Raw genomic sequence first — 25,265 nt, forward strand, 5'->3', positions numbered from 1 at the left:
ATACGGAACAAGAATTGTGGTGGCAGTTGATGATTGGAGTCCCAAGAAACGAATTCATTTAGCAAAATGTATTTCATCGGAGGCTGCAGGGTCTCTGTACATTTCACGATGACGATTTTTTCGCAATCTCTAATTGATGTTGTTGATAAAAACAAACAGGGTGGGTGAGTCGGATAGGATATAAGAGATAATGTGCTTGTCCATTTACAAGCGTTACGCATGTATCGTCGGTGAAGATGAGGGTTTCATCAATCATACGTTAAATGCGTTAAATACCGTCATCCAAGAGAGTTAAGACCATAATTCCCTAAAATGATATCCATCTACTAAACATATGTCGACACGACCATGTTTCTTCGCCGTGTTCATCAAATCACTATGCAGCCCGCATCGACTCTCTAAGTGACCCTGGCTCGCTCTCTGTCACCAGCGGACTGCATCAAGAACTGCTGCGTCTCGCCCGTGATAGCACCCATCTTCTTCGTCGTGTTCGTGCTGATGGCTCAGTTTGTGCTCGTGAACGTGGTGGTCGCGGTGCTGATGAAACATCTGGAGGACAGCCACAAACAGGTGAAGTGTTACAAACATGTCACAAACATGTGAGGTGTCACAAAGAGGTGAGGTGTCACAAACAGGTCACAAACAGATGAAGTGTTACAAACAGATTATAAGCACTACACAAACAGGTAAGGTGCCACAAACAGGTCACACACAAATGAGATGTCACAACTCACAAACAGGTCAGAAACAGGTGAGGTGTCACGAACAGAGCACAACCAAATAAGGTTTTAGAAACAGGTTACAGACAGATGAGGTGTTACATCTCACAAATAGGCGAGATGTAACACATAGATCACAGACAGACAATTGAATCGCATATAGGTTGATTGTCACAAACAGGTTATACATATGCAAAAAGTCGCAAACAGAAGTCACAACTGTATTGGTTGTAACTGTCAAACGACAAACCTTCAGAAGGCTACAAACGTGCGAAATTGAGCCCGCATAGGTGCTCAAAAGCACAACAATCCATAAGTATGGGTAATGATTGATGACTCAAGGACAAACCTGCGAGCGTCACAAACATGTGGGCTGTTGCATTGTCACAAACACCCTACAAACAAACTACAACAAAGTGCAAACAGGCTACAGGCGTCAGGCGCGGGTTTTAAGTGCTTAACATTATACTTCGATCAATTTTGTCGCAATGCTGTTTGTTACCTGTGCAGTGTGTGCCGTATAAGTCAGTAGACTTACCGTAGATGTGATCTCTGACCTGGCCTGACCTCTGACCTGACCTTTGACCTGAACTGACCTGACCTGACCTCTGACCTGACCTCTGAACTGACCTCTGACCTGACCTGACCTCAGATGGAGGATGACGTGGATATGGAGCTGGAGCTGGAGCGACAGATGGAGAGGGAGCAGCAGCTGGACAATATCAAACAGGTTCAGAAGCTGGTAAGGAGCTTATTCATTATCCAACCACACCTAACATCTTTTTTCCATAAAATCCTGGAGTATTCGGTGGTTATATGTAACAAAAGGGGATCACTCTATGTCACTGTACGCACACAAGGAAAAAAATCGGCAACGAAATATAATGTGTATGTAATGCAATTGCATACCTAATAGGCATTGTGTCTGGTCAGTTAGTACCACAAAGCCGTAATCGCCACGCCAAATGTGGAAGGCTTTTTATGTCAATACATACATACATACATACATACATACATACATACATACATACATACATACATACATACATATGTACAGTCTGTCTTAAAAGTACCGCGCAAAGTAACGGTGGATCCATCAAGCCTGACCGAGGAAGGGCCTGCTAAATTTGAGTCACCGAAGCAATTGACGTCCTCGTCCATTCCCCAGGTCAATTGGTTCGGTGACTTTCAAATTATAGCAGGCCTTTCCTCGGTCAGGCTTGATTGATCCACCGCACTGTTGCGCGGTACTTTTAACTTTAAGACAGACTGTACATACATGCAACTTATTGTGGCAAGTTGTTACATACCAAACTTGCCCATGGGCTATGGGCGCTCGGGATAAGCCTCCCCTGCATGTTGCACCATCTTATTGCAACTTGGTTTCGCGAAGAAGATACTCGGCCTACATTTTAAGAGGCTTCACCTGAACGTTTGGTTTACCTGTTTGTGGAACTATGTCATAACGTTAAATCATAACCTATCTATTTGCCGGTATTTGTAAAACTATACCAGAGTGTAAGATTATGACTTTTCTGTGTGGAACAGGTGGAGGAACAGTGCAACAACCAGAGAAGGCGGGCGGCGCTCGTCAAGACGCCCTCACTGCCAGCAAACTTTGTCTTTCACGACTCTTCTGAGGGTAAGAAACGTCCGTCCGTCCGTTCGTCCGTTTGTTTGTTTGTCCGTCTGTCGAGTTGTCCGTCTGGAGATGTGCTCAGGATTACTCACTCAGAGGGTTCAGTCATTCTGCCTTTACCAGTACCCAATACGAGCCATTCGAGGGCCTCAATCTTACCAAGCGCCGTCAATGCAATTGGGCAGCACTGGCTAAAGTTAAGGTTTGGTTAACGGCTATTAAATGCAACGTGTTTTTTACGTTTTTTTCAGTCTACCATAAACAATGTCATAATCCGCTCCCCGAACAAATATTATTAGCTAATACATACATAGGTTTGCTTGTGAGTAACTATTCAGATGTTACCAAATACAGTGAAAACGAAAAGGCAGCTCATCAGGCTTGCACCAGAATCCGGCTGGGGCCGGAACAGTGCAGATAGAGCGTCCGGCCGCTGCCGCCGGGGCCGCCAAGGTGACCCCTGTCCGTCTGAACCAGCAAACACCCTTCCCTGCAGTGTATCTGCACCCCGCTGTGAGAGAAAATAGTTCAACACTGAGGCTGCGAGAGGTCAGCACAGGCTTGATATCAAAGTAAGCACGGTCACAACTGTGCTTGCTTAGTTTGGTGGGCAGGCTCGTTCGGTTCCAGATCATTCAGGGAAGAGGGAATGGGGAGACATTGGGCTGGCGGACCACCGACGGTGCGTCGCAGTGGCGGGGACCACCCGGTGGGACGCCAGTGTCCCGGTGGGACAGACCACCCACCCACTCAAACGGACAGTCCGGGGGCCGTATACCCCTAGTGGAGGACCCGAAACGGCCGGTTATCGAGTGACGTGGCCGTGCATACAACAAGTCAAAGTGACTTGTGAAAAAAAAGATGGACAGGTGTTGAGGAAACACATGTTGGAGATGAAGCAGAGATGCTGATGAAATATTTTTTCTCAATATTTCATAACCCATCATGTCATCATCAATCCTTTTTCGTTGATCATTCTCCACGCGAGGTCACGTGAATAAACTGACCTCGGTCTATGCGAAATTCGAGATAAAGAAACAAGCTCGAGCAGTAGCGCGGGAACCGGGGGGGGGGGGGGATGAGCGGGGGCTGAGCCCCTCCAACTTTTCGGCTGGGGGGCTCGTAATGTATTTGAGCCCCCCCCCCCCCCCCCCCCCAGCGGGAGGAATCGAAATCGGAAATCTACCACCAGTATGACGCCTTTTGGGGCGACTAACGGAGCGAGCGAGAGGGTGGGCCTTGCACGTGCGAAATTGCGAGGGGTACCTCCAGCTGACTTGTGCACGGCACCCTACTAACCGGTCTCTAGCGATGTGCCAAATTTGGGCACAATCGGCCCAGCCGTTCTCGAGATCTGGAAGCGGCACCCTGCACGTGCGCACGTGCAAAATGGGTCCTAACTGACTTGTGCACGGCCCCCTACTAACCGGTCCCTAACTGTGTACCAAATTTGAGCGCAATCGGTCGAGCCGTTCTCGAGATCTGGAAACGACCCCTGCACGTGCGCACGTGCAGCAGCACCCCAACTCTGGCACATGGATATGCAGTGCCTAGTGGGTGCCTACCTATATGCCAACTTCAGCGCAATCGGCCAAGTAGTTACCGAGATATTGCAACAATTACAAAACTGACACCTCTTCGTTTTGCACGTGGCACGTGCATAAGGGGTCACCCACATGCATTAGGAATAGTCCAATACATGGTAGAAGGAATGAAGCTACCCTACAAAAATTACCGCATGTAAATCGGTCAAGTGGTTGCTGAGATATAAGCCTCGCAAAAGCATCCGCACGGCCGGCCGGCCGGCCGGCCGCTCATACTCAGAAATTTCCGTTAATCTAAGGAACCAGTATAACGCCTTTTGGGGCGACTAACGGAGCGAGCGAGAGGGTGAGCCTTGCACGTGCGAACTTTCGAGGGGGTACCTCCAACTGACTTGTGCACGGCACCCTACTAACCGGTCTCTAGCGATGTGCCAAATTTGAGCACAATCGGCACAGCCGTTCTCGAGATCTAGAAGCGGCACCCTGCACGTGCGCACGTGCAAAATGGGTCCCAACTGACTTGTGCACGGCACCCTACTAACTGCTCCCTAACCGTGTACCAAATTTGAGCGCAATCGGTCGAGCCGTTCTCGAGATCTGGAATCGACCCCTGCACGTGCGCACGTGCAGCAGCACCCCAACTCTGGCACATGGATATGCATGGCCTAGTGGGTGCTTACCTACATGCCAACTTTCAGCGCAATCGGCCAAGTAGTTACCGAGATATTGCAACAATTACAAAACTGACACCCCTTCGTTTTGTACGTGGCACGTGCATAAGGGGTCACCCACATGCATCGGGAATAGTCTAATACTTGGTAGAAGTAATGAAGCTACCCTACAAAAATTACCGCATGTAAATCGGTCAAGTGGTTGCTGAGATATAAGCCTCGCAAAAGCGTCCGCACGGCCGGCCGGCCGGTCGGCCGGCCGGCCGCTCATACTCAGAAATTTCCGTTAATCTAAGGAAAATCTCCGCTCGCTTCGCTCGCTCCGTAAACATAATTTCATAGATTCGTACATAGGCGCGGGAACCGGCCCCGGGGAAGGGGACAGTGGGGGAAGCTTGCCCCCACAACTCTGCGGCCGTGGGGGCGGTGCCCCACAACTTTTCATGAGGCTAGGAACCGTTGGGCAGCTTGTCCTCCCCAAATTAGGGGTTGTGGGTCACAAAGGGAAGAAAACATGTCCACCTCTTTCACTGGCTCGGCAACTCATTTGGCAGATTAAAACCTTTATTCCAGGTTGCCAAAACGGTAGTTTCATCACTCAGCTGAGACGGAATATCTCACTTTTTTTGCAAATATTTTCTTTCTTTTTTTTCGTTGAAAAGGCCAAGGTCTGAAAAATAAGTGGCCTAAAACCGGTGAGAAAACTAGATTTCGGGTACCCTAGGTTGATCTCTATTATGGTTCAGCCCCCCCCCCCCCCCCCCCCCCCCAGTCTGGAAGAAGTTCGCGCGCCACTGAGCTCGAGCTAACCGATACGAGATAAAGGACCATGCAAATTGCTGCTTCCTCAGAGTTTTATCTCCTCCCTGCGAGAAATCCCTAACACTGAAGACGCGACATTCTAGAACATTACAGAAGTTCTGACTTATGACGTTTGGGATCAGTGGTCTGAGCTGGCATCAACAGACAATTAAATGTTAAATTAAATGAAATTAAACATGAAATAGAATAAAATGTAGTGAACTGCAAAACTTTCACTACAAGGTAATAAATCGTATTATAACAACAAATAGATATTTAAAAATAATATCTATTAAATATCTATTAAAGACGATGACAAATAAACATTTTGTAGACAAGAAAGCGAAACCATATTGCATATGTACAGTCCTCAGCAGACTGCGTGGTAGGTATTCTTTTTTCGACAAAACCAGTAATAACTCAAAGACTATGTTGTCAGTCGGTCGGAACTCACTGAAAATAGAGGCGCCATGCTCTACTCCTTCGATTGGGTATATCACTAAACAAAGTATATACTTTGTGTGGCAACAAAATGCAAAAGTTTGTTTTGGGGGCAAATATAAACTTTTGGGTTTTGCTGCCAAACTGGATGGAAAATGAACGCGATGGTAATGCCAATCTAAGGTGCGGAGTCTCGCGCATCTTGCTGTTATGATTTCCGAGCGACCGATAGCATAGTATCCGCGTTATTCTCGGTTTTGTCGAAGAAAGAATACCTACCACGCAGTTTGCAGAGGGCTGTACTGGCAATGCCCGATAATTCAGTCGTATGTGTCATCCATTAAAACAACTTTTGGTAGGCCATTAGCAATGAATCTGGGAAACCTCACGTCATGGTTTTTCCTTGAAAACCTTGGCGATATAGAAATAATAATCATAACTCTAGCAAAAATGGTAATATACGAAGCAGGTTATAACGAGACAAACCCTAGGATAGCTTCTCTAAAAAACAAACTTCGATGGGAGGCCGAAATTGAATTATACACAGCTAGGTTATCCAACACAACACACAAGTTCAACAAGAAATGGGGAAACGTAAAGCATTTAGTGTATGCACAATTAGAGTTACCAAGCACTAGGCAAATACACACTAGCATTTCTTCAATCACAATATCAAACTAAGAACTTAGACAATTCACGAATAAAAAGATATTACGACCATCTTTATCCTTCCCCCAGCCTCATCATTCAGTCCCATCCCCTGTTACCAGTCCACGATGCTACGAGCGGGTCGGCTGCGGAGGCGCGCCCGCGTGCCCCGGCGCCGCCGGTGCGGGGGCGGGTAACGGTCGGTGAGCGCTGGTGCTGTCCGGCCGCCGCCGCTGCCGCCGGGGTCTTCCTCGTCGCGACGGCCGCGGCCGTCGCCGCTGCTGACGGACCAGACGAGTCCCTCTTTCTTTCTGTTTCGTTTTTTTTTTGTGTTGAATAGTTTGTTTATGAAAAAACGTGTGTATGTATTGCTGTATGTGACCGTGTGTATGTAATGCTGTTGCGCGAGCGGGCCGCCGTCCCGCGTCACCGGTGACCTGATCAGTAGGGATGACCGAGATTTTCGAATTTGCAATTTCAGTTCGGCTCACCTTTTTTCCGATGTAAAATTGAATTTTAAGGTGGGATGTCTTCTTGCAATTTTTTGATAAAAACACTCCTTTCGTAGTAAATTTGCACATTTGTATTTAACCCTCGCCGGACCTATTGGTTTTCTATATGCGCCCCGGCCTAGAATGAGAGGTTGGTACGACCCCCATCGCCGTTTCGCCCCTAATTGAGCTAGAGTCTTGGGGAAAGAACGAGCGTGTGCGCCGTTACAAGACGCAGCGATTGGTACCCGATTTTAAGGCCTGAGATTAACTGGTGACCTCTGAGGTCAGGTCAAGAGGCGCAAGACCGGTTCGGTTTTTGGTGAATAACTTCGCTCAAAATGGTCGCAGATCCACGATTTTGTCAGCATCGTGTTTTGCTATATCAGGCGCGTCGAATGGTATACTTTTTGTTCGGGTGAGAGCAAGTTAGGGTGTTGACCTCGGGTCAAGGTCAGGTCAGGTCCCCTTAGGTCACGACCTTGATCAAAAGAGGTTATGCTGCATATCATTCGATTCGGCAGGTCTTCCTGAGTCCATTCGTGACTTTTGCGACTCGCTAACTCAATTTGATCGGGAGTTATTGACGAAAAACTCATATCACCTTAAGTATTTGATACGGGTGCCACTCTCTTCGTCTAGCATCATTTGGTCTAGTGCCTTTTGAGCTAGTGCAATTGGTCTAGTGCTTCAGCTGGTCTAGCGCCAGTTTGGCTAGTTTCGTTTGAGCTAGTGCCAAAGTGCCATTCATTTGAGCTAGTGCCTTTGGTCTAGTGCCGTAATTTCGTCTAGCTTTCAGCAGACTCATTTCCATGATGGAGGTGTATTATCATGCTTGGCACAATAATTAGACTCACGAGGAAAAGATTTTGCGGTTATTTTATTTTTTTAGCTTTCATTCCTTTTCTATTTCGACTGAAGCGAGGTAAATTTGTTGTGTGATAGACGCAAATTACGGGTTATCGGCTGTAGCTATGGAAATTTTTAAGTCATCAAGGGGTGGGGACAAATTAAGCTTCGAAGGTTTTGTCTACCGAAAGAATACTTCAAATATTACCACTCAAAATTGGCGATGCGAAAACAAAGGATGTAAAGGATCTGTTTCAACATCATTACGATATCATACCGAAAGACAAGTTGTTACTAGGCAAATTCACAACCACCCCCAAGTTCCGGCAAGAGTTGAAGTTGTTTCGGCATTGGACAAAGCCATGGAACAGGCAGAAACGTCAAATTTGCGTCCAAGAAGAATTATAAGTGATATGAATTTGAGTAGAGAAGCCACAACAGAAGCTCCAACTAGAAAGGCAATTTCGCAACGTATCCAAAGAAAACGAAAACATTCAGAAATCGGACATGAAGTAGCGCCACTCAACAGGTCAGGCATTATAATTCCAGAGAAGTACAAAACGACAAAACGGGGAGAAGAAGAGCATCGTTTCCTGCTGTATGACAATGAAGATGATGGAAACGACAGACTGATAGTCTTTTCTTCCGAAGTCATGCTAGACGAATTAAGCAAAAATAACATTTGGATGATGGACGGAACATTCAAAGTGGCACCTACTTTATTTCTTCAGTTATATACCATACATGTTATCATTGGCGGGCCAAATGGACACGTCTTTCCTTGCATTTATGCCCTTTTGCCCAACAAAACTACTCAAACATATATAAAGCTTTTCCAAATTTTAAAGGATGCTCGCCCAAATCTTGCGCCTCATCTTTGCATCATGGACTTTGAGTTTGCTAAGCGCGCTTTGTTAACTGAATTTCCTCAAGTGAGTGTAGCAGGCTGTTTCTTTCATTTAACTCAAGCGGTTTGGCGGAAAGTTCAGGGAGCTGGCCTAACGGAAAATTACATTAATCAACCGGAAGTTCGAGAAGCGGTGAAATCCCTCTGCGCTCTTGCCTTCCTTGACGTTGAAAATGTGAACGAAGCTTTTGAACAACTTCAAGAATATGTCGAGCAAATTGCCATCGAGGGATTAACAGACCTTTATGATTACTTTGAGGACACATATATAGGAAGGCAAGGGCGCAGAGGGGTTCGCCGAAACCCCCAAATTCCAAAAGAAATGTGGAATGTTAAGGAAAGGACCATATCTGGCATACCCCGAACAACCAACAAGCTTGAGGGATGGCATCGGGGGATACAGGCCATGCTGGATTCCCCCCATCCCTCCATCTTCCGTTGCTTCGCAGCGCTCCAGCGTGAAGAAAATTTACAAGTTAACGATCTTTTCAGGTTTAAGGCGGGTCATGACGTTCAAAAATCCAAGAAAACTGTTAAAAATATGAATAAACGCCTGACAACACTTATAACCAGACTAGCGGAAGGCACCATAGAGCGGGCGGAATTCCTTCGTGGCGTGGGATATGCTATCACACTGAACGTTTAAATCCGAAACATCAAGATTTGGGCGGGTTGCCTTTAAGGTTTGAAGAAACTCTATATATGTTTGTTCCGGCAAAAGGGCATCTGAACTAAGTACACCAACATCCGAACATCTGAAATCTGAAGTGTGTTATACATAATCGAACGATCGAAATGTATACGACAACGAGCATCTCAGGGAACTATATATTTCAAATAAATTTCGGGAACTAGCACAAATGAACTAGACCAAATATGACACTAGCTCAAATGAAGCTAGCTCAAGTGGCACTAGACCAAATAAAGCACTAGACCAAATGAACTAGCCCAAACGATACTAGACCAACAGACACTAGTCCAAGTGGAGGGGACTCATTTGATACACTCTTTATTTGGCTCATCACAAAACAGGATGGAATGAGGACAGGTGGTGATATTACGCAGTTTGTTCAGCATTTGCATAACCTTTTCCTCTCAGTTTGTTTTGCCCTTCCAAGCGCAACTTCTTCGACTCTTCTCCCAAGCTTCTCCACTTCTACCGTGAGACTCTTCTCCTAGATGATCACTGGACTGGAGGACTGAATCTTGCATTGGATTTCAGTCACTGCGCCAGGATAAGCGGAACCAGCTCCTTCACGGTCTCTCTCACACCGATCTTCTTTCTCGCTCTTTCTTTTTCGATCATCAGCTGTTCCTGAATCAAAATTCCTCTTTGCAACACAGCCCTTACGGCTGGTAGCTACTTCATTCTGGTTAAACTTTCTACCATTTCCGACCAAATCCCTTATCTTGCCGCCAGATGCCTTCCTGATGGTTCGTTTGACCTAAGCATCCATCTACGTTTAGCTTTGGGCTATCTGCTTGAATTATGAGCCCTGATGGAATAGGTATAAAAAGGCATCAGAAATCGCCGCACTCTATCACTGGACTCGGATGAATGGAAACCACCAAATCGCTAAACCTACTGATCCTATTGATATGTTTAATGTTTAATTGTTCAGCTATATTCCTTCAGTGCACTTCGATGGTGATTGTTGGACGTGACGTTGGTAGTCTATTGCAAACAAATTTGAATAAAATTGATTTGAATGATTTGTATCAGCTGAAAAGTCAATTGTATATTTGGATTGTTATTTCAACAGATTTGGGTACTAACCTTAACACCAGCATTGACATGTGCCTTTTCACTACATGACACTAGTAGGAAAAATTATTCAAGGGCATAGTTATAAGCTTGCATCCAACAAATTGATATCGTTTATCTGTACCTGTAACGATATGTGTGAACAACCAATCAGTGCCGTTGTATTGTTTCTGCGGAGGGAGATGCTTTAGTCGCCAATGCCTCTGGCAAGATTCAGAAATTCTGGAAGAGTTTAAATTGCTCTGAAGAGCAGTCTTCACCTGTTTCGTAGCCGTTTTTGCAGCCGCCGGTATTCCATCCAACCTGATGCTTTGGACTCGTACGCCGTATGATGAGGTTTCGAAGCAAAAGACCATTCATCGATAAGAAAGAGGAGGTACGGAACTGATGTTGCAAATATACCACTAACATCTGGAAACAGTTCCCATAAAACTGCATTTTTACTACGGAAGATGTATCCTGATCAATTTTTGTCTCATGTAAGACCCTATCTAAAATTAAATTTTACATAGGAAAAAGAGTGAGCCGAAGCCGAACTATGAAATTCGTCCGATTCGAAGTAATCTCGGTCAGCCCTACTGATCAGTGAACGGTGCTGGGCGGGACGCCGGGCCGACCACCGTCTGAGTTCATCCCCAGACTCGGCCGGGGCCGGCCCGCCGCCGGGCGCAGCGCTCTTCATTTGTAATGCCCTACTGCGCCGGCGCGGCCCGATTCCGTTGCGCTGTTTGCTCGTGTGGCCGGCCGGCGATTCGCTCTCATATACTCATTATGTACCGTATTGTATGTGATCCAATAAATGTGTCGACGTTTTGAAAAAAAAAACAAAGCAATATCAACTTTTTGACTTGTATGCATTTACTGTATTTATTATCCAAGGACATCCATTACAAGCCATTTCTGAATTTCAACTTGCATATCCCAAAGAATGAGCCTCTTCATACACGTACTCTTGTATGCCTACGTATGACCTTTGTAGGAATGCAGCCGCAGGGCAATGTAGGCCATTGCCCAATGCCCATAGCAGCTTCAAAAGCCATTGTTTATTAGAGCCGAGGGCTGCCGAATGTGCATTGTAATAACCATGAGCAAGTCGATCCTTGCAACAGAGTGGTCACTGGTCAGGGTCCACTGTAAATGTTTGTCGCTGAGTCTGTCGGTCACGGGACCGGGCCGCCTGACGGGATGTGACGCCTCTGACAGAGGTCAGCCGCACCGAGCTCTGCAGACGCCCTGCCAGCTCCGAGCCGTCAGTCCGAGGGCGGCAGCCTACGCCGCCGGCACCTCCTGCCAATCCAGCATGGCAGTGCACACGGTGATCGGTGTGATACTTGTCGTCTGGACCGCCCTGGCCGGGCGGTCCGCGGCACAGCAGCAGCAGCCGGCCGCCCTGCCCACTGCCGACGAGGTGTACGGCTACATCGCAAGAGCAGTTCATCGAGAGCTACAGCCCGTCGTCAGCAAGCTCGGGTCTCGAGTAGAGTCGCTGGACAACAGAGTGGCTCTGCTCGACTCCAGGGTGAGTGCGCTGACCGCCCACGTGTTGACGAACCGACTGGGTGAGCAGATGGAAGAGCTGTCCAGTCAACTAGACAGTCAGCATTCTCAACTGAACAACCTTACAGCGCAACTGAATGCAAGGCTCGACAGCCAGCAGTTTCTAATGAGCAAGCTCAACACCCAGCTGAACGAGCAAAAATCACAACAAGAGGAGACTGCAGCCACAGTGAATAACGTCACAGCGCAACTGGATATCATCGTTACACAGCAAGGAGATCAACTCAACCAGACGTCTCAACTGGCTACAACGCTCGACAGCCAGCAATCTCAACTGAGCGAGCTCAACAACCAGCTCAACGAGCAAAAATCCCAACAAGAGGAGACCGCAGCCACAGTGAACAACGTCACGGCGCAACTGGATACCCTCGTCACACAGCAAGGCGATCAACCCACGCAGACGTCCCAACTGGCTACAATGCTCGACAGTCAGCATTCTCAACTGAGCGAGCTCAACACCCAGCTGAACGATTGCAGTGACCTGTCTGTCGGCTCCCCGTCTGGTGTCTACCTGCTTCGGCCCAGTGGTAACAACACACAACCACCCGTCGAGGCCTACTGTGACATGGATACTGCCGGAGGGAACTGGACGGTGATCCAACGACGAGATGACATCAAACCCCACCAGGACTTCTACCTCGGATGGAAAGAGTATAAGGAGGGTTTTGGTTATGTTACCAAAGAATTCTGGTGGGGTTTGAAACACCTGTTTCAGCTGACGTCATCAGGCCGACGGTACGAGCTTCGTATTGATCTTGAGGCGTTTGACGGCAGTCGCAGATACGCTATATACCAAGGGTTCCGTATCTCGTCTGAGCTGGATGGCTACAGACTGAGCGCATCCAACTACTCGGGAACTGCCGGGGATAGTCTGAAGTTCAGCGTCAATGAGAAGTTCTCTACCCGTGACCGTGACCAGGACGGCTGGTCTGACGTTCACTGTGCACAGCTCCATCAGGGGGCCTGGTGGCACGACTGGGGGTGCGGGGCCAGCAGCCTGAACGGACGGTACCGGGACGGCGGTGATGGGGACCACACTGGAATATGGTGGGGGAAGTGGAGGGGAGGGCAGTCACTGAAGAAGACCGATATGAAGATCAGACCCACGTACTAATCTACACACTGAGGAGAACATCACAGTGGTGTAGATACCCCGGTGACACGTGTACCGAGCCGGTGTCACAACATTTACTCGAACACTAACGCTGTAATACTGGGTCTTAGAGTGTGAAGCTCTTGCTTATTCACATGACGTTGTACGACGGTACAACTCGGGGCTTTTCCGCGGACAAAAGGCATGATGTGCGATTATCTATAGCATATTATCCTGAGCTATTCATGTTACCTGTGTCTATACACATGTGTTGTGCTCTGTTTCACTCGTCCCATATCTGACTTACTGTTGCTGTTGTCTCATACTTATATTTGGTGAACATATAATAAGTAAAGTTCTTGCTTATATAACTTATAGTTACAGCTCATTGCTATACAGGTTGTTCACGTAAATATGCCAAGATTGTATTTATAAAATACAATAGTCATGTGTGATAAAGAGTTACACTATTGTGTAGTCAACGACCGAACAAAGCGCAGCGAAGTGAGAGAGTGGTTAAGTTCATCTGTGGTTTAACGAGAAAAAATCTTAATATGAGCGGCCTGTCCTGGCCCGGCCCGGCCCCGTCACGCTTTTCACACCCTTATATCACCGAAACCGCTTCACCGATCGGGTAGCGACCTTCTACAACAGATATACCTATGGATCTATTCTTTTAACCACGAACTCGGCTACTTTCGATGCATATTCGTGACCAACACGGCACGTGCCACGTGCAAAGTCGGGAATGTCAAAGTCGTTCCGCCCACATAACGTTTTTGATATGTCTATGTACGTCGTCCACTCCAGAAGTTTTGAGACTGGCTCGTAAAATCCATATGAACAGTGCTAGATACTTGTTGTTCTCACAAGTCCTTACCACAGTTGTTGTAAACGTACTTGCGTAATTTTGTTTTTTCTACGTTGCAAAAGACGGCAACGGCGTCACCCTGAACATGGCAAGTCGCACGCGGCTTGCCACAGTGACCAGTGTAGAGCACAGTCAGGTTGTTCATGTGAAGACAACTTGGAGGGTCGCTGTGCAATAAAATTTTGGGAGTAGCTTGGCAAAAATGCCCGAGAAACATAGCAAATTGGCTCTCAAGTGACTTGAGACGAAAGCTGGATGTATTTTTACCATCATGAGACCAAGAGACAAAAGGTCCAATGAAAACACACTGACTCCTTCAGACCCAATAAAGACAGACAGCGCAGGTCCCCTGGGAAGCTCAAATTAATCCCTTACTTAGAACAAAAAGGCAAAAACTTCATAACCTGGGTCCCCTACACGGCCAGATTGTCAACAAGGAATGATTCGTGAAGGTTCTGAGGGAGTTGAGAAAGAGATTTCGCCGCAAAAGGTCGGAACTCTTCAACCCTGGCCAGGGGCTCCTGCACCAGGACAGCGCACACACCCACAAGTCCACCATGGAGACGAACTATCTGACACAGATGTGCGTCAAAACCGTCCGTATCCCTTCCCACAGTCCTGATCTGGCCCCCTGGCTTCTGGATGTTCCCCAGACTGACAGGGAAGCTCAGGGGCCGTCTTTCGGAGGATGTGGAGGAGATGAGTGAGGCTGTGACAGAGGCCCTGGGCACCTTCACTTTGAAGGCCTATCAGCAGGCCTTCAGGCAGTGACAGGAGCGCTAAAGCAGGTGCATTGGACTCGGGAAGTTCCATTTCGAGAGTCATACAAGTTTCATGCTTCTCTGAAACAGACAACTGTCTCTACTGAAAAGTCTCAAAACTTCTGGAGTGTACCACGTATGTACAGGTCTCGCGGGTTTTAGCGGTAGGTGGCTCGGCGAGCGGGAGGGCAACCAGTTCCGCCTCTGTATCGGTGACCATTTGCTCCGCCCAGTTACTCGCGAGTGTGTACTACGACACATAGTAAAGTGGGGAGGGGAGGGTTAGAGTGGCAGCCTGCGTTGAGGCTAGAACCGGTTTCTATCGTCTGGGCCGGCGACACGGCATACGGTCAGGGGACGGGGAAAGGTCAGAGGTCACTCACAATGTGCAGTACCGCGTCCCGTCCTCTTTGCGTGCTGACCAGCGCACGACCTCGGCCGTTGACCAATCGGCATTGAACGGTCAAGGCCACCAGTAGCCAGCGGGCGGGGTGAGCCGACAGCGTGCCGATCCATAGTCGTCAGAGGTTTTAGCCGCTTACCATGGAGGCCGGGAGACGACTGTAATGCTATTGCCTATTCCATGGGAACAGTTCTGTCATTTAACCGTGACATGCTGAGACTGGAGGTCGTTTGACACCGTTTTGTTTTCTGCTGCACTATATTTTCAAAACTGTGTCACAAAACTGACCAAGAAATAGTTATGTTGTGTGAATGAAATTACATCACTTTCAAAAGGAAAAACTAGGCGTAAAAATTTGAGTCAGCACATTACTGTAATCTGTTGTTTTCTTTCGTTATTTTTAGAACAAAATCAATAACCCGGTTTACATAGGGTTTGTTGCAAGCTTATATCTCCGTCCGTGATGTTGCAAAAGATGCCAATGGTGCTTAACAATTTACAAAATGATCCCCTCTAAATATTTGAAGACCACTTCAACGAAATTATCGCCAAATTAACGAGCTAGAGCCTCGTCAAATATGCTATGTAAACCGGGTTAATGTGAGCCGCTACAAAAGTAAAAATAAAATGGAATATTCCATAACTCGCACCCATATCGGTGTTTTCGCAGGCGCTAACGTATGGGCCGGGTGGATCAGACCTCACAGTTGATCGGCTTCTGATCAAACTAGAGCTTCATGAAAAGAAGGAACATGTTGCACGTGACGAGAGGAAGCCGATGATACCCTATTTTTAGATCATACGTCAATCGTTAACCATAGGTCATAAGTTGACCTTCCAAGTCAGGTTAATGACCCCAAAAGTCGGAAGGATCGACACCTGCCTAGAAGTTTTTGTTGTGAGCTTTTATGGTGCTTTCGGTATGAGAGAGAGAGAGAGAGAGAGAGAGAGAGAGAGAGAGAGAGAGAGAGAGAGAGAGAGAGAGAGAGAGAGAGAGAGAGCGAGAGCGAGAGAGCGAGAGAGCGAGAGAGCGAGAGAGCGAGAAAGCGAGAGAGCGAGAGAGCGAGAGAGCGAGAGAGCGAGAGAGCGAGAGAGCGAGGGAGAGGAAGTGGGATAAATTAGCCTTCTTAGAAAACGGTTGGTATATGTATTCATGCGACAATACACAAAATTAAAATGAACCTTAATCCTTCTCACAGCTAGCCTGTTTAATGTGTTTCCATTTCTATCGCTAATGACCTCGCCTTAAGGCCATGTGACCAGAAACCGGCAGCTAAACTGCGGATATTCTATAGGGGCGCGGAAACCTTAAAGATTGACTGTGCCGCAATGTCACCCCTAGTGGTTATTAACCTGGCTAGATCGGCTCCATGCGCTCAGCAGATCGGCAAATTTGTAGTTAAACAGCCCTGAAGGCACCGGCCAAGAAAGCCACAAGGGACCAAACATCATTTCACATGTTGGGACGTTTCTAATCACAAGTCTAGAAATGAGCGGTTAACCCACGAGCCGCTGGGGGGGGGGGGGGCATAAAGTTGCTCCCTCCTTTACGTTTTGTGGAATATCTCCGAAACCTGATGAGCTACGAACGTGAAACTTGGCAAAGCTTGGCGTGTCATTTCACATGGGATTGACAACAAATTGGAACACAACCTCGGCTAGGCATTCATGAAGATGTGTGCAAAGTTGCTCTCCTCTATCTCTTCATGTTGCGACGATATCGTCGCAGAAGTAAAGGGGGGCAACTGTTGCCCCCCCCCCCCCCCAGCGGCCGGCGGGTGGCGCGGAGGCCCAGCGGCCGCCGGGTTAATGAGACCTGACACGCCGAATGCCCATTCTGGCCTAAACATAATTTCGTAATGTTAATAAATGTTTATTAGGTAAAATATAATTTAAGTTGACCATGACACGACATTTTCAATCTATTTTAAACCTACAACACCATCCCGTTTGTTCTAGCCCCTCCCGCCTGCCGTCCCCCCCCCCCCCCACCACACCGGCTGAGTTACAAGGCTGAGGCGAGCGCCTCCCCTTCATGTGCGCCAAATAGCGCCGTGCTCTCGTGACCTCTGGCCTCACCGCCCGAGGGCTCGGCCGCTGTCCAAGGACGCCCTGCGCGGCGGGCCGCAGTGATAGCCTCTGCCGAGTCCCGTCTCTATCCACCGTTCACCACGCGCTGGATTCATTCATGCCTCTATGTTTCAGCGTCCTACTCGTTGGGTGGCACCACTGTAGTCATAGGCGACTGCAGGGAAGCCGCGGCCAGAATGCCCCAAACGGCAGATTTTGAGGTTTTCTGTAAATTTCTCCGAAACTAGCCGGCATACGATCAAACCTTTTTCCATGATCATGGTAGGGAGCTATACGAATAAATCGGTCACATCTTTAAGCCTACAAAGCTGAAGACGAAAAAGATATATCCGGAAAGGCAAAACCTACCCTTAAAACCCGCGAGACCTGTACAATGTACATCTCAGCAGCCACTGGACTGATTGACTTGCGGTATTTTTTTTTCGAGTAGTTTCATCCCTTCTATAAATATCGGGCCACTCACTCTACATATATGGGTGGTCATAATTGCATGTGCCACATGCGAAACGAAGGAGTGTAAAGTCAGCGCGCAGTCAAGTAACTCGTCAATAACTAAGACGACTGCGCTGAAACTTCGAACTGGTAAATAATGATCCACACAGCGTAGAAATCAAAGTTTTGGGCTCAATACGTTCCGCTTATATCTCGGCCGGTATTTAACTGTCGTGGGCCAAGTAGGGAGAGGTGTCAATACTGGACCTCGCATGCGGGTCACGAGTTTGTGGCTTTTGGGTTTCTTCAAAGTTAAAGAATACACTCTCCGTTAAGTGACCGACAATCCCATCTAAAAAGCGAGTCCGCAAGTTTTTGACTTGCGAGCTATCCCGCCTCGCATTCCAAAAGTTGACTTTGAGTCAACTTTAGGTTTTCCTCGCTGCGAGGGCCGCGAGTTTTGAGGTGTTTTGTTGGTGTCAGTTATTGCTTCTTGTGCTGTTATTGAGACAATACGTAATTTGCTGAATGTGTATTGACTTCACAGCATTCATGGGTTGAGTATAGAATAATGGTGTCTCACTTCATGAATGAATCAGTATCAGTATCAGTATCAGTGTATTTAAAAACCTTCCACATGGTGGCTATTCAGGCGTTCCGTCATACATTACCACACACACAAAGAACACCATTGGTAGAGGAATATAAGTGGCTAAAACGATCTAACATTAAACGAGATTTAAAAAAAAATGAGGGATTAAACACAAATGGTAAGCCTCAAAACGCCGTAGAAATACACTTTAAAAACATGAACCCGCATACCCGAAACCCGCAGACTCGCAGCCCGCGTATGCGAAGTTCAGTGTGGGGCGGCCCTTAGAGATAGAAGCGCGAACCTTTTATCACATTTCCCCCATCGCTTTGGACATCTTAGTTGTAAAAAAATGCCCGAGATGACGGAACAGGATCAATTTTTTAGACCCCTGCACGGTACATTTCGACGTCACAGACGTGACCGTTAAACAGCCGCCAAAAATAGAGCCTTAACCCTCGTACTAATAGGGCGATTTAACCCCTCCTCGTTGTTTTTCTTTGCAAATTGCTTGCTTTAAAAGTGGCTGATTGCGACCAAACTTTCAGTACTCTGAAGTTGACTAATATTACACATTGGAACCTGAAAATTTCATGACCCTGAGCCCGATGACCACTGACATGTGACCTGTTTCTCGAGAGCATGCTAGGCTGGAATTGCGATTGGGCGTATGTCAGCGCGCATTTTCCGTGCGTTTCCAGACGTTTGCGTTTCCAGGCGTTGGCACGTGTTTTGTAGAAACATGCCAGCATGTGAAATGATGTTGGTCCCATGCGTTATGGTGGGTGTCAAGACACGTGAGGGTCAGGTCAACCGTCAAAATCATTTGGCTTAGATTGTCTTGGCTCATTTTTTTAGTCTTACAAGTTGCTAGGGTAGTTTTTGTTGGGTGATTTATAATTTATCACCCCTTCGAATATCTGAGACGTAGTTTTGGTATCTATGCAACATTTTACTATGAGAGGAGTGGTGGCTAACACCTAGCATGGACAGGCGGCAGGACGCCTTCTGGGCCTCGTTTCATGAAGCGAGTCCGTAACTTACGCCGCGTTTTTGGTATTGTATTGCAAGTGCATGTGAACCGACGACGATAGCTTGAATCGTTGAATTTATTTATCTTGCAAGCCAGAACAGAAGAGAGGAGGGCAAATAAATTTATCGCTTCACATGCGCTTGCAATGCAAGCCCAAAAACTGGCGTAAGTTACGGACTCGCTTTATGAAACGAGGCCCTGGTTGCCCTGACCTGACCTGACATGAACCACCCCAAATACATGAATATATCATCGCTGTTCAAAACGCAAATGAAAGTCGAAATCAGGACCCAGAATACCCCATAACAATCCCATTTTAAGAGGTTCTCACTTCTAGCAGGTTCCGATCGATTTTCTCGACTTTTTGGTCATGGGCATGTGATCTGGGAGGTCAACTATAGTTCGTTTTTTTTTTTAGTTCGACCCTCACTGTAAATATCTTTTGGAAGACAGCACGAGAATCGCTGACTGAATTACAGAGAACACTGGTTAGCGCACATTGAATTGGAGCTATGACTAATATTTAAATAAAAATTTTGAACAACGATGATATACCACTATATAAAACTCCATGGGATGTATTACTTAGTTCAGTTATAATTCCTGAGAAGTCGTATATACCTGTGGAGTTGTAAATACAGGCAAATACGAGCTGAGAGACTGGGAAATAGAAGCCAGGTAGAAATAATTTCGATAAAAGTTGATAGTTTGTGAAATCAATGTGCGACAACCAGCTTTCTCAGTAATTCAGCTATACCAAACGTTTCGTCTCTGAACAAAGACATCATCAGTGAAGTTATACACAACAGTACATATTATGAGAAAATAAGCAATCAGACGACATAACAAGAGCAACACAGTATCGCAATAAAATCATGCATATCGTAAACGTTTCATGTTTCATGAAAAATCATGAAAAATCATGAAACATGAAACGTTTATGATATACATGATTTTATGTGCGATACTGTGTTGCTCTTGTTATGTCGCCTGATTGCTTATTTTCTCGTAATATTTATGATGCTTATCAACCTCTTCGTGCCTGGATATGATCCTTTACGTGAGTAGAGTCACTTTTAAGTTAAAAAAAATCGTTGTAAACAGGTACAATGTGACCTTTTTTGACCTTTCTGTGTCGTCATAGGTCAAATATCAAGGTCATCAATATCCTATCTTGTGCATCCCGATGAGCTCTTTCGAATGCCGTTTGAATGTTTCCAATCCGGCTATTGGTTCCGGAGATACGACGGGGGCCCTTTGCCCCCCCCCCCCCGAACAGGACGTGGAACCTGCCAGACCTCAACGGGGCGCGGGTTAAAATACCTACACATTACATATGCAATCTTCGTACACTCTCAAGCTGCATTCAATATGTTATAGGCTTCTTCCAATAATTCTCCAGAGACAGTGGGTAGTATACATGGGCATATCTGAACAGTGGGTAGGTATACCTATTATCAGCTGGAGTAGCCCAAATTTGGCGGATCCAACTTCCCTCGGCCGGCAAGGAGCTGCGGCCCTAACAGCCCATTGCTTTGGCACTAATTTGTTTTGTTGGGTTAGGCCCTTTCGGTCAGAGCCGGAAGGATGATAGGATTTAGGGGGGAGACATTGGTCTGGGCAGACACCCTATGAGAGTCGCCGAAGCTGAGCCTATCCGAATGAACAGGCTGATCACCCCCCCCCCCCCCCCCCCCAGTACTCACGGCACCCGAGCAGCGGCGCCGCTCCAAGGGAGCAGCCCGCATGAGATAAAGCTGCCTGTCCAGTCCGGACCGAAGGTTGCGGCGTGGAGGAGAAGAATTTGGTTATCCTGAGTATGGAAACGACGGACGGGCTTTGCACTAAAAGCCATCTAACACTATATTCGTAACCTCTGAAGTGTGCGATGTCATTTTCAAGTGACAAATCGCACAGGAGGATGTACGAGGAGGGTTTCAGGATTCAACCCTCGTATGTAGGAGGGTTGAAGAAGGGTTAATGTGATTATCATCGCTCGCTCTCTCTCTCTCTCTCTCTCTCTCTCTCTCTCTCTCTCTCTCTCTCTCTAACTTACCTCCTCTGTTTGCAGGCGACACATCATCCGTGTCTCTGCGGCCTCCTCTTCAGCGGAGTTGCGTCAGCTTTGATGCCGAACATGTGGCTGGCCTAGCTACACCCAGTGTCAGCCAACTGAAACTGCCGGTGGAGACAACCACTGCAATGCTGACAATCGAAACCAACTCTGCTAGTCGGTCTGACAACCAGGGAAGTAGCTTCTACGGCGACCGCGGCATCAGGCGAGGAAGTCAGGGAGCGGTGGCGGAGAGTGTTGGTCCAGCGGACATATCAGTAGAGCGGGCGCAGGATCAGCGCCCGACTTCCTCCGCAGTTGGGCATCTTGCCTCCTGCGTGGCCGCTTCCATGATTCCTCCAGGAACTCTTCAGGAACTCTCGTCTAGAACTCCTGGAGGGGATCACTCTGTGGAGCTGACGCTGAACCCGGGTCTGGCTCGGACCGGCGATCCAGTGGTTATCTTAGCGAACCGCATCTCCGCTGGGTCGGGTGTGCCGTCCTCCAACCAGTCCTCGACCAAATCCAGGACTTCTGCGGGTCTGTCGGGAACCGCTGAGACGTCCCAAACTTCTGGTCAGTCTGGAGGAAAGGCTTCCGGTCAGACTGCGCGTCAGACTTCTAGACAGACTGCAGGGAAGACAGGCGCCGGGCCTGCGATCTCAACTGTAACACATCTTGTCGCTCAAACGCTGAACCCGTTGGCAGCCATCGGGATGAGTTTGACGTCGCCTTCACAAGCTCCGCCCCTCTCCCCCGCTGTAGCTTCCTCTGCCTGTGCATCAGCTGCAACAAAGTCTGCGGTTTCAGCGTCTGGTTCTTCTTCGTCTACTGCTGTGACGCCTGCTTCTCTAGTATCATGCACTCCAGTGTCTTCAGTTTCAACATCTACTGCTACAACAGGTTCAGTTCCAGCTTGTTCAGCTTCAGTGTCAACAGCTATAGCGTCAGTTAACCCAACATCGCAAACCTCGACATCGTGTCCTCCGTCAGCATTGCCATTATCACCAACGACAGAGACAAACAGTCCCGTATCGGAGAGCAGAACTGCGCCCTGTTCTCCTGTGGCAGAGGACGCGTCACCTTCTTCAGACTCTCCGACGATTCGCAGAGGCTCTGAGAGTGTCCCTCCCGAGGCGGCAAAGTCGACAGACGGGGAGGACAGAGTGGAGAGAGCAGACACAGCCGGGAGGAGGGAGCGGACGACGGGGTCGGAGCGAACGCCCCTCCCTGAGCTGTACTCATTCGAGGAGGCAGCGCGAGTGATTCTGACGAGTTTCGATACGTGTAGAGCGCTACAGCGGCCGATGGACGTGGATTCGACCAGCTGTTCGGCATGTTCGTCTCCGGCTGATACTGCTGGGAGCTGGTCGGACCTCGCCTCATAGCGATAGTGACCGCGCTGGGAGCCCTGGGGCAAAGGGACAGTGACTGTGAATCACGCAGGTGATGACTGTGACAGTAGCCGTAAGCAAAAACTTCAGTGAGCGAGAATTATTTAGGGATATTCGCCAGGGGCCACAACGAGTAGTCTCGGACTACAGTCGATTGCATGCCAGTCATGAGGGTCTTAGCGATAATGAACTTATGTCCAGGACACCTTACCGCGAGTCCCTGTCGGTGGCTCGCTGTCTTTGCTGTGTAACATCCTTGGTCATCGTGTAGCACGATGTGCATCAGAAACATTCATTGTCCAGCTCATACCATCCGAAGAGTCAGTGATATGATACTTAGCGAGACTCCGACAGCATCGAATGTATATCAGCAGGTGGATTCCAGCAGTAGGCCGCAGACACGGGCGTATAAATAAACATTTATTTGTAGCGTTTTTTTTTATTAATTACGTCCGTGGCTGCAGCCAATGGAGCTCTTCAAAACCTCCCAGGGCTTGTAATACCCTCGGTTCAAAGCTTTCCAAATCATGTGGACATGTCTCACTACACAGATTACCAATCACTGTGGACGTGCGTCACCAAATAATGTCGATTCGTGATACCAGATCACTAAAATATCCACTGTAGACCTGTGCTGCCGAACTGGACGTCAAAATGCTGGCACGTGACCCCTAGTGACACTGAATGCTCGTCAACTGGAACGATGATCTGATTCGTCAACCGGAACAATAATTTGTATGCGCCCGGCCGGCCCGGGGACGGACGATCCCATTCAGATCCCGTGTGTGTGTGTCAAAGTATTACTGCAAACATGTATGCCTACATACGAAGGCGTAGCGCACATTGTTGTACTCAGAGAATGTTTATTGAAGTGTTTGTGTGTTTGTGTGCGTTCGAGAGCTGTAAGAGCGTGAGGCTGGGTGGCGGTGGGCCGAACTGTGCTCACCGGAAGGTGATGGTGCGATATGGTCAGAAGTGCTCCCTGATTTAGTATCACGATACTGAGCATGGCGTCACAAACTCTGTGTTATAGACGGCGGTGGCGATAAGAGTGTTATTGTATTGCCATGTTGGTAAAAATGAGCGTTGTTGACGTTTTCACCCTGAACGCTAGCAATACATCGGTTCCGTTAAGATCGCTGGTGCCTTTTTTGCTATTTCACATCAGCACCCCCTCTTAAAACCGTATTATTTATCCCCCTTATGGCGATAAAGCTCCCGAACCATCACTCACGAGTTACGCGATAAGTAAATATACACAGGATCATATAATACAGGTCCCATTCTTACAGTCGATGGCGGGTAAAAAAAAAAACGCCTGAATCCCTCCTGTGCTACCAGGACCCGAGGCTCTGCTCCTGCTTTGATAATGGTAACCTAACCATTAACCATTTTAGTATATCCGTTTGTTGATGATCCTATGGTAACCGAGAGCGTTAGTAGCTACAATCAGTATGCTGTGAAACAGGTGTGGGGTGGTACGGCTGAAATCTGGAGCAGCACAAACTACATCAAGAACGGACACGATACCTACTGCACCCGGAGAATATCGAGTAAGTAGTATCTCATTTATATGGCAATGTCACATCAGAAGTAACTCGCCAATTATTCCACCATCATGTTATCGTTCATGTCATCATCATCATCTCATTATCATTTCATGATTCGTGTTATCTATGAATAAGTGTATAGTTGTAAAGTTCGATCGGCTGGAAACGTTAATAGTTCTCGGATAGGCTTCAGTCTTTCACATTGTACGATGGCCCGGCTGGATTAAATGCATTGATAAAGTCGGTAGTAATAAATGTGTTGGAGGAATGCTAGTAAAATGAGACCAAATGCCAAACTGATACGGGACACAGTATCAAATTTGATAAAATGATGTAAAAGCGCGATGGGAGGTGAACTCTAGATCAAGATGGAATTTCGCCACTTGCTGTATAGTCTGTCTTAAAAGTACCGCGCAAAGTAACGGTGGATCCATCAAGCCTGACCGAGGAAGGGCCTGCTAAATTTGAGTCACCGAAGCAATTGACACTCTCGTCCATTCCCCAGGTCAATTGGTTCGGTAACTTTCAAATTAAAGAGGGCCCTTCCTCGGTCAAGCTTGATGGATCCACCGTCACTTTGCGCGGTACTTTTAAGACAGACTGTACACTCTGCAGTGATGCATAAAAGGAAGCCGTCGAAAATGGACTTATCTTTTTCCTTTTGAATGATTTTAATCGTTCACGAGCAGTGGCATCTTTAGGAGAGTCCATTATATTTACGGCAATACCATAATAACTACGGCAATACCAACCTAAACTGATAATTCCTAACTGGACAAATCCTGGCAAGTGGCAACGCATTTCCTTGTCCCATGGATCGCTTAGTTCCATTCCCTGGCCATGACAAGAAGGAAGAGAAGAAGATGTGAAGACAACTTCTGGACGCTCTGAGCCCAAGAGGCTATGCGCCCTACACCAAAACAACAACAACAACAACATTATATTTAGTTACTACTGATT

General features: G+C 47.5%; 1 protein-coding gene across 1 annotated transcript; it reads left to right on the top strand.

Annotated features, from left to right (window-relative positions):
• Window positions 1–403: 403 nt before the first annotated feature.
• On the top strand, window positions 404–23,893 carry LOC122373514 (flocculation protein FLO11-like; the record flags this gene model as incomplete). The annotated part of the gene is made up of 4 exons (XM_043351647.1): window positions 404–570; window positions 1,372–1,461; window positions 2,268–2,361; window positions 21,380–23,893. Coding segments are annotated over 4 exons (1,721 nt in total), but the record flags the coding sequence as incomplete, so codon positions are not given.
• Window positions 23,894–25,265: the final 1,372 nt, after the last annotated feature.

The sequence above is a fragment of the Amphibalanus amphitrite genome, unplaced genomic scaffold (assembly GCF_019059575.1).
Source record: "Amphibalanus amphitrite isolate SeventyFive unplaced genomic scaffold, NRLGWU_Aamphi_draft 001508F_arrow, whole genome shotgun sequence".
Lineage (NCBI taxonomy): Eukaryota > Metazoa > Arthropoda > Thecostraca > Balanomorpha > Balanidae > Amphibalanus > Amphibalanus amphitrite.